This window comes from Bos indicus, chromosome 7, assembly GCF_029378745.1.
Source record: "Bos indicus isolate NIAB-ARS_2022 breed Sahiwal x Tharparkar chromosome 7, NIAB-ARS_B.indTharparkar_mat_pri_1.0, whole genome shotgun sequence".
Lineage (NCBI taxonomy): Eukaryota > Metazoa > Chordata > Mammalia > Artiodactyla > Bovidae > Bos > Bos indicus.
Window position 1 is genome coordinate 4,862,983 of NC_091766.1, and position 9,252 is coordinate 4,872,234.

The 9,252-nt window shown below is 56.6% G+C and overlaps 1 protein-coding gene across 1 annotated transcript; it reads left to right on the forward strand.

Moving 5' to 3' along the window:
* Nucleotides 1-7,259: 7,259 nt before the first annotated feature.
* On the forward strand, nt 7,260-9,124 carry JUND (JunD proto-oncogene, AP-1 transcription factor subunit). The gene has a single exon (XM_019963840.2). It carries the CDS (start codon nt 7,398-7,400, stop codon nt 8,439-8,441), a length of 1,044 nt encoding a protein of 347 aa, XP_019819399.1. The 5' UTR covers nt 7,260-7,397; the 3' UTR covers nt 8,442-9,124.
* Nucleotides 9,125-9,252: the final 128 nt, after the last annotated feature.

The window sequence follows — 9,252 nt, forward strand, 5'->3', positions numbered from 1 at the left end:
AACTGGTTTTCCATTCCTGGTGGTGACTCGAAGCTTCCCTTTTGAAATGTATTTACTGAAGTAAAAGCTGAAAAGGGGTCAACTTAAAGGAAAAGAAAGTGATGACACTGACCTAAAGTGGGCTTTTCTGTTATCGTGGTGGTTTCCCATCCCCCGTGAGATTCTGGTCAGCTTAGGGGTTATAAGGGAAGGCCCTAAACCCTCCCTCAGCGCATAGGCCTTGGCATACAGCAGTGGTTCAGTAGAGGGTGGTAGATGAATGATGACGCTTCAACTTGGCCAAAAGCAAAAATCAACTTCTGAAGTTGGTCTTGTGACATCTGACCCTTAAATCTGTTTCTCCAATGTCCACCTGTGAATACACTGGGCCTGGCCTGTGTATACAGCAAGTGTACTCACCTAGGCCTGTACCATGCGGTTAGTCGTGTCCGACTCTTTGTAACCCCATGGACTGTAGCCTGCCAGACTCACTCCTCTGTCCATGGAATTTTCCAGGCAAGAATACTGGAGCAGGTTGCCATTTCCTACTCCAGGGGATCTTCCCCACCCAGGGATCTAACCGGAATCTCTGTCTCCTGCATTGGCAGGTGGATTCTTTACAACTGAGCCACCTGGGAACCTGGGCGTGGGTATTCAGCAATTGTACATAAAATGTTCACTGGATGAGTGCAGGAGGCCTGCCTGTCCTGGGCGGGGGTGGGGGTCAGCGTGGCCTCAGTTATTTTCTTCTTGTCCCGTAGTCCTTCTGGGCTTACTTGGTACGGTCAATTCAATCAACATATATTGGACTTAGCGGCTCTTCTGGGAGCCTAGGGACATCACAATCTCGGGGAACAGTCAACAGGGTCGCCGGTCGTAAAGCAGGCTTTGCCCGCTTTTCTGGTGCTGAAGGGGGCTGGCGGCGCATCAGTTTCCTCGCCTGTAAAATGGTCTTGTGAGACTGGAAAGAGCCAGAGGGCTGGGGCTGGGTCCTCACCCAGCGACCGGACAAACACCTGCACTGGACGACGGAGATGACTGCCGTTCCCGCTCTAGGCGAGGGCGGAAGCGGGGCAGGAGGGGAGGGGCCGCCGCCTGCGCCAGTAACCCGATCCTCTGGAATGCGCCGGGGCCAGACGCACCCCCAGCCCGAGCCCGGCGCCCTTCCCCCGGCCGATCCACAGGTCCTGTCACTGGGGACGATCTCCGCAAGCTCCACCCCCACCAGCCCTTGGGTCCTAAGCGCCGGGGACTCTGTAGGCAGGAGCCCCACCCGCCCCGCGGGGTCTCCAGCGCCCGGGGACCGTCCTTGGCCAGACCCTCTGCCCCAGGACCCGGCCGCTTCATTCCTTTCGGCTTCCTCCTTAACTTTTCTTTCTTTGGGGCTTTGTGTTTTATTAAGTAGATTTCAGGTCTCGATCTTCAAATAAAGACTAAACATTAAATCGAATTGTAGGTTCCTTTAAACAAGAGAGCAATCTCTTCGCGCTGGGGAGAGGCCAGAGCCGGGAGATTTGAAAACGGGCGAGGGGGCTGTTAAGATCAGCCAGCCTCCCTTTGGAAAGCTAGGGTGGGGATGGGGCTTCAGCTTCGGCTTTGGGACCCAGGGCAAATTTTTGGTCCATCCTCTCTGGACCCTGCTGGGGGTGGGGGGTGGGGTGGGATAATTCCGAAGACTTAAGACGCTGCAGGGAGTATAAACGGGAAAATGAGGAGTCCCAACCTAGCCCGTTTCCCTTCTAGTCCCTCAATTCCATCTGCCACTTCTGCCCTTGAGACAGGCGCTCAGTCGTATCCGAATCTTAGCGATCCCATGGACTGCAGCATGCCAGGCTTCCCTATCTTTCACCACTTCCCAAAGTTCAAATAGCACCTGGGTTTCAGTGGAAGCACTTTCACCTTTCACCGCCACCCTTACCTTCTCTCCCTCTGGCTTTCCCTGGCTCAGTGAATCCAGCCTCACTTCCCTCTCCACCCTGCACAGATGTGGCCAGCAGGTTTCTGCCCCTGGACCTTTGCACTTGCTGCTTTCCCTGGGACACTGCCCTCAAATGAATTATCTCATGATTTTCTCCAGCTCCTCCTGAATTTAGCATCATCTCCTGGGGTGACCCTCCCAGAGTACTCAACTCTAAAACCACTTCCCCCTGCATCCTGCAGGAAGGAGGTACCATTTCTTCTCTTTGAAGCTGTGCTTGTCAGGTTCCTCCCTCAGACTGTGTGCCTGAGCAGTTGCTGGTGTTTGTGTAATTCATGTGTTCCCCCATCACTAGGCTCACAGTAAGTGCTCAGTCAGTGTATGTGGAATGAATGAATGAATGGGAGATAGCCCATGTTCACTGCCTGGGACTGGTTGATGGATTTCAGGCCCCCTTTGACCTGGCTGAGGAGCCCTCAATCTGGGAAGACAAGCTGGAAACAGCTGCACCCCAGCTCTGGGGGGTCAACCCCTGGCCCAAATGGAGGATCAGGACTGGGGTGTCCCAGAGGGAAAAAGGAGAGGATGAGGAAGGACACTGGGTCACAAGGAATGCCAAGTCACAGCACAGGAGCCTAATGGGGTAGGTATTGGAGAGTAGGGATGGCAGAGGCTGCCAAGGGCAGCCAAGACAGGGCTTCCGCATCTAGCCCCAAGGACCCTCCTGCTGCTATGTCACTTCAGTCGTGTCCGACTCTATGCGACCCCATAGATGGCAGCCCACCAGGCTCCGCCATCCCTGGGATTCTCCAGGCAAGAACACTGGAGTGGGTTACCATTTCCTTCTCCAATGCGTGAAAGTGAAGTCGCTCAAGTCCTGTCCAACCCACAGCGACCCCCTGGACTGCAGCCTACCAGGCTTCTCCATCCATGGGATTTTCCAGGCAAGAGTACTGGAGTGGGGTGCCATTTCCTTCTCCAAAGGACCCTTCTAGGGCAGAGTAAATCAGACATAGAGAGTGGGAAGGGCTCACTCAGATGGAAGGGTCTAGGGAAATCCCTGTAGGCATGGTGATGGAAGACTTCTTGGAGCAGGGGACACTGGAGGTGGGTTTTGAAGGATTAGTAGGAGTTCGCCAGGAGGTTAAGGAAGGGCAGTCCAGGCTGAGGGTAGTCCAAAGAACTGCAGTTAAGTTTGGCCAAATGATAATAAAACAACTACAGAAAACATTTATTGAGCTCTTACTATGTGTTCAAATACTTCCAATAGAAGTCACAATACTCTATGAAGTAGGTGGGATTATTTGCTCCATTTTCATAAGCAATAAATACAAACAGAGGTAATACGCCTTGGCCTTCCTTTGCCTCCATTTTCCAAAGCCTGCGGGTGACCAGCAGACAAGCCCTGCCCGCAGCTCACCAGACCGTTCTTACCTATCAAAGTCAAGGCCCAAGGTAAGGGGGGAGCCTCCTTAGGCTACCCACTCACCCTCCTGCCTTGGGGAGAAGCATGGCCCCATCTCCTTCAATCTAGCCCCACTGCATAGGCCCAGAGCAGGGTCCTAGGGTGTGGCTGGTTATAGGCTAGGGGCTGCATCCCCTTCATTTAGGGGTCCCTTCAGAAGAACTGTACAAAAAAGATCTTCATGACCCAGATAATCACGATGGTATGATCACTGACCTACAGCCAGACATCCTGGAATGTGAAGTCAAGTGGGCCTTAGAAAGCATCACTACGAACAAACCTAGTGGAGGTGATGGAATTCCAGTTGAGCTATTTCAAATCCTGAAAGATGATGCTGTGAAAGTGCTGCACTCAATATGCCAGCAAATTTGGAAAATTCGGCAGTGGCCACAGAACTGGAAAAGGTCAGTTTTCATTCCAATCCCAAAGAAAGGCAATGCCAAAGAATGCTCAAACTACCGCACAATTGCACTCATCTCACCTGCTAGTAAAGTAATGCTCAAAATTCTGCAAGCCAGGCTTCAGCAATACGTGAACCGTGAACTTCCTGATGTCCAAGCTGGTTTTAGAAAAGGCAGAGGAACCAGAGATTAAATTGCCAACATCCACTGGATCATGGACAAAGCAAGAGAGTTCCAGAAAAACATCTATTTCTGCTTTATTGACTCTGCCAAAGCCTTTGACTTTGTGGATCACAATAAACTGTGGAAAATTCTTCAAGAGATGGGAATACCAGACCACTTGAGCTGCCTCTTGAGAAATCTGTATGCAGGTCAGGAAGCAAGGGTTAGAACTGGACATGGAACAACAGACTGGTTCCAAATAGGAAAAGGAGTTCGTCAAGGCTGTATATTGTCACCCTGCTTATTTAACTTCTATGCAGAGTACATCATGAGAAACACTGGACTGGGAGAAGCACAAGCTGGAATCAAGATTGCCAGGAGAAATATCAATAACCTCAGATATGCAGCTGACACCACCCTTATGGCAGAAAGTGAAGAGGAACTAAAAAGCCTCTTGATGAAAGTGAAAGAAGAGAGTGAAAAAGTTGGCTTAAAGCTCAACATTCAGAAAACTAAGATCATGGCATCTGGTCCTATCACTTCATGGGAAATAGATGGGGAAACAGTGGAAACCGTGTCAGACTTTATTTTTGGGGGGCTCCAAAATCACTGCAGATGGTGACTGCAGCCATGAAATTAAAAGATGCTTACTCCTTGGAAGGAAAGTTATGACCAACCTAGATAGCACATTCAAAAGCAGAGACATTACTTTGCCAACAAAGGCTCGTCTAGTCAAGGCTATGGTTTTTCCTGTGGTCATGCATGGATGTGAGAGTTGGACTGTGAAGAAGGCTGAGCGCCGAAGAATTGATGCTTTTAAACTGTGGTGTTGGAGAAGACTCTTGAGAGTCCCTTGGACTGCAAGGAGATCCAACCAGTCCATTCTGAAGGAGATCAGCCCTGAGATTTCTTTGGAGGGAATGATACTAAAGCTGAAACTCCAGTACTTTGGCCACCTCATGTGAAGAGTTGACTCATTGGAAAAGACTCTGATGCTGGGAGGGATTGGGGGCAGTAGGAGAAGGGGACGACAGAGGATGAGATGGCTGGATGGCATCACTGACTTGATGGACATGAGTCTGAGTGAACTCCGGGAGTTGGTGATGGACAGGGAGGCCTGGCATGCTGTGATTCATGGGGTCGCAAAGAGTCGGACACGACTGAGCAACTGAACTGAACTGAACTTGGCCATACTGGGACCCGAGAGGACATGACTGGAGGCTACAGAAACCCACATGCCTGGAAACACATACACATATACACACACATACATACACATGGGTATACATATGCATGGATTCACACAAGCACAGACACCCACTCCTGTGTGTGAACACACCTGGGTTCATATGTGAACACATACAGGCACATGTGGGCACAAACAGACATTTGTGGGTACACAGACATACATCCATACCCCCAACTCTCCACCAGCCAGGCCAGGCCTCTTGCTTATGGTGACAGCCTCCTTCAAGGCCTTCTTGCTCCACAGCCCAGTTAGGTGCAAGGCCAGGTGAGGAAGGGAAACAGAAGACCAGGTGTTCATGTCCATAGGCCAATCAGACAAACTGAGGCCAGAAAGTGCCACAGTAATCCCACCAGCCCTCTCCTTTAACACTGGCTATTGGATGCTAGGCCCCATGCAGGGAGCTGGAGACCCAGCCGGCCCAAGATAGCCTGCCCTGCTGGGACTTATGGTCCGCCCTAGCATTCGGAGAAGGCAGTGGCACCCCACTCCAGTACTCTTGCCTGGAAAATCCCATGGATGGAGGAGCCTGGTAGGCTGCAGTCCATGGGGTCGCCAAGAGTCAAACACGACTGAGCGACTTGACTTTCACTTTTCACTTTCATGCATTGGAGAAGGAAATGGCAACCCACTCCAGTGTTCTTGCCTGGAGAATCCCAGGGACGGGGGAGCCTGGTGGGCTGCCGTCTATGGGGCCACACAGAGTCGGACACGACTGACTTAGCAGCAGCAGCAGCAGCATTGTGGATGGTTCCAGGTATAAGGGAAACAAGGTGAATGGGAGGGGCCTCTCTGAGAACCAGCCCTTGGCATTGGGGGAAGGGAGCCAGCACCTGTTCAGGCCCTGAGGGCAGCAAGGAGTTGGGAAGACAGTGCTCAGAGAGGGTGAGTGAAAGGTTAGAGAGTGTCACCGGAAAGAACAAAGGAATGTATGGGCCCTCCACCAACTAGTGATGGACTGGGCCCCATCCAGTGTGTGATGAGAGCCATGGGGGTGTTTTGTGCAGGGGTCGTAGGTCAGACCCAGATGTCCCAAGGATCTCCCGGCAGTGTGGTGAAGGGCCCCTCCCACCTCCCTCATACTCCCATCCCCAGCCAGTCTTTATGGAGGCCCATTAAGCCTGACCTGACAATCACAGTAGTAATTAACAGGTAATAAGTACCATCTGGGATTCCTGACTTAACAGCCCAGTCCGGGAGCCACCGGGGTACCCACAGGATGCTCTGGCAGACGCAGAGGTAAAAACGTAAGCCGCTGCCCGGGGCATGGACGCCCGGGTTCTACTGCATGGATAAGAGCTCAGGTTTGGTCACGCTCTGGCCTCGAGGGCAGGTCACTCCACCTCGCAGAGCCTCAATTTCCCGTCTGTAAAGTCAGGAAATCGGACTCCCGCGATTTAGACCCCACCCTATGAAAAGCAGCAGGATCAAAGCATTTACAACAACTTCTGGCTGGAACCTCCTCTCCCCTCCTCAGCCTTTCTGGGGCAAACACACCGGGTGGGGGTGAGCTGGAAACAGACCTGGCCCACACCCGCAGCGAGCCGCCGGGCACAGCTCCTTTAGGCCCGCACAATGTCCAGTGTGAGGCGCGATAAGGGAGACACAGCATAGTGAAGCGGGAGGCGCCAGGGAGTTATTTATCCATCCGGAGCCCCATCCCCCGCTCCGGTCTCCGGAGGCCAGCACCGCCCCCTCCCCGCCCGGGGCCCCACGCGCGGACGCGGGGCGGGGCCTCTGGGAGGGCGGGCGCCGGGTGGCCGGGCCCATCACGCCACCCGGGACGTGCCTTGGCGGGAGGCGGCGCTGGGGGCATTGGTCGTACACAGCACTCCTGGGGCGGAGTGACCAGGCCTGGTGCTCGGCCCGCCCCCATGACGTCAACCCACAAGGCAGCGCGCTGTTGTGCGGTTTACCGCGCGTCACCCGGACAACGGCAGGCGGTGGGGAATAAGGGGGGCGTCATTGACTTGGCCCCACCCCATCATGCAAATGAGAGACGTCACTCGTGCCCAATGGCGAGCGGGGACAGTGAGCTCATCGCGCCGGGCCGAGGCTATAAGGGGGCGCACGGGTTGCGCGGCGCAGGAGCCGCCGCCAGCGGAGGGCCGGGCGCAGCGGCCGCAGCCGGGGAGGGTGCAGGGCCGAGCGGACGGGGGGGGGCGCGGGCCCCCGGGCGGCCGCGGCCACTCCCCCCCCGGGCCGGCGCGGCGGGGGAGGCGGAGGATGGAAACACCCTTCTACGGCGATGAGGCGCTGAGCGGCCTGGGCGGCGGCGGCAGTAGCAGTGGCGGCGGTGGCAGCTTCGCGTCCCCGGGTCGTCTGTTCCCCGGGGCGCCCCCGACGGCGGCGCCCGGCAGCATGATGAAGAAAGACGCGCTGACGCTGAGCTTGAGCGAACAGGTGGCGGCAGCTCTCAAGCCCGCGGCCGCGCCGCCCCCGGGCCCCTTGCGCACCGACGGCGCCCCGGGCACGGCGCCCCCCGACGGTCTGCTTGCCTCGCCCGAGCTGGGGCTGCTCAAGCTCGCTTCGCCCGAGCTCGAGCGCCTCATCATCCAGTCCAACGGGCTGGTTACCACCACGCCGACGAGCACGCAGTTCCTCTATCCCAAGGTGGCGGCCAGCGAGGAGCAGGAGTTCGCCGAGGGCTTCGTCAAGGCCCTAGAGGACTTACACAAGCAAAACCAGCTGGGCGCGGGCGCGGCCTCCGCTGCAGCCGCCGCCGGGGGACCTTCGGGCACGGCTGCGGGCGCCGCGCCTCCCAGCGAGCTGGCCCCAGCGGCGGCCACGCCCGAGGCGCCCGTCTACGCGAACCTGAGCAGCTACGCGGGCGGCACCGGGAGTGCTGGGGGTGCTGCGACGGTCGCCTTCGCCGCGGAGCCTGTGCCCTTCCCACCGCCGCCACCCCCAGGCACGTTGGGGCCACCGCGCCTGGCCGCGCTCAAGGATGAACCGCAGACGGTGCCCGACGTGCCGAGCTTCGGCGAGAGCCCACCGCTGTCGCCCATCGACATGGACACGCAAGAGCGCATTAAGGCAGAGCGCAAGCGGCTGCGCAACCGCATCGCTGCCTCCAAGTGCCGCAAGCGCAAGCTGGAGCGCATCTCGCGCCTCGAGGAGAAAGTGAAGACGCTCAAGAGCCAGAACACGGAGCTGGCGTCCACAGCGAGCCTGCTGCGCGAGCAGGTGGCGCAGCTCAAGCAGAAGGTCCTCAGCCACGTCAACAGCGGCTGCCAGCTGCTGCCCCAGCACCAGGTGCCCGCGTACTGAGCCCGCGCACGGGGCGCATGCGCGGCCCCCTCCCAGAGAGGCGGGCTCGCGTGTGTGTGGGGGGGCGTGGGCGCCCCGGACTCGGAGAGGGCGCGGCCCCGGGGACCCCCTCCCCCATGGTGCCAGGACTCGGAGAGGGCGCCTCAGACTCGACAAGCTGGACCCCCTGCTCCCGGGGGTGTGAGCGCATGACCTCCCCTGCCCCGCTCTTGCGCTGCCTTTATCCCGGGCCGCGGTCACCCCGTGTTGCACAAACCCGCGCGTCCTGGCCGCCCCTTTGTACACACCGCCGCCGAAGGAGGCTCCGAGGGGGCGCAGCCTCAAGCCCTGCGCTTCCTTTTCCTTTTACCCCCCCCCCTTTTTTTTTTTTTTGACTTTGGAAGAGAGAACAGAGTGTTCGATTCTGCCCTATTTATGTTTCTACTCGGGAACAAACGTTGGTTGTGTGTGTGTGTGTTCTCCTGTGTTGGTTTTTTAAGGAAATGGGAAGAAGAAAAAAAAAAAAAAAGCCCTCCTCCCCTTTCCTCGCTCTCGCTTCCCCTCCCCTTCCATCCCTCCGACACCCCCTCCTCCCGCCCTTTTCCTCTGTTTGTTTTTTTGTTTTGTTTTGCTAAGAGTCCACATTCCTGTTTGTAATCCTTGGTTCGCCCGGTGTTGTTTTCAGTAAAGTCTCGTTAACGCCAGCTCGGCTCTTCGCCTCCTTCTTCTCCTGCAGGGGCCTGACAGGGTGGGCGGGGCCTGGCCGGGTCCCATCCGCTCCTGCCTCCTTCTCTTCCCTCCGCCTCTGCTCGGAGGAGGCCGGACTCGGCGT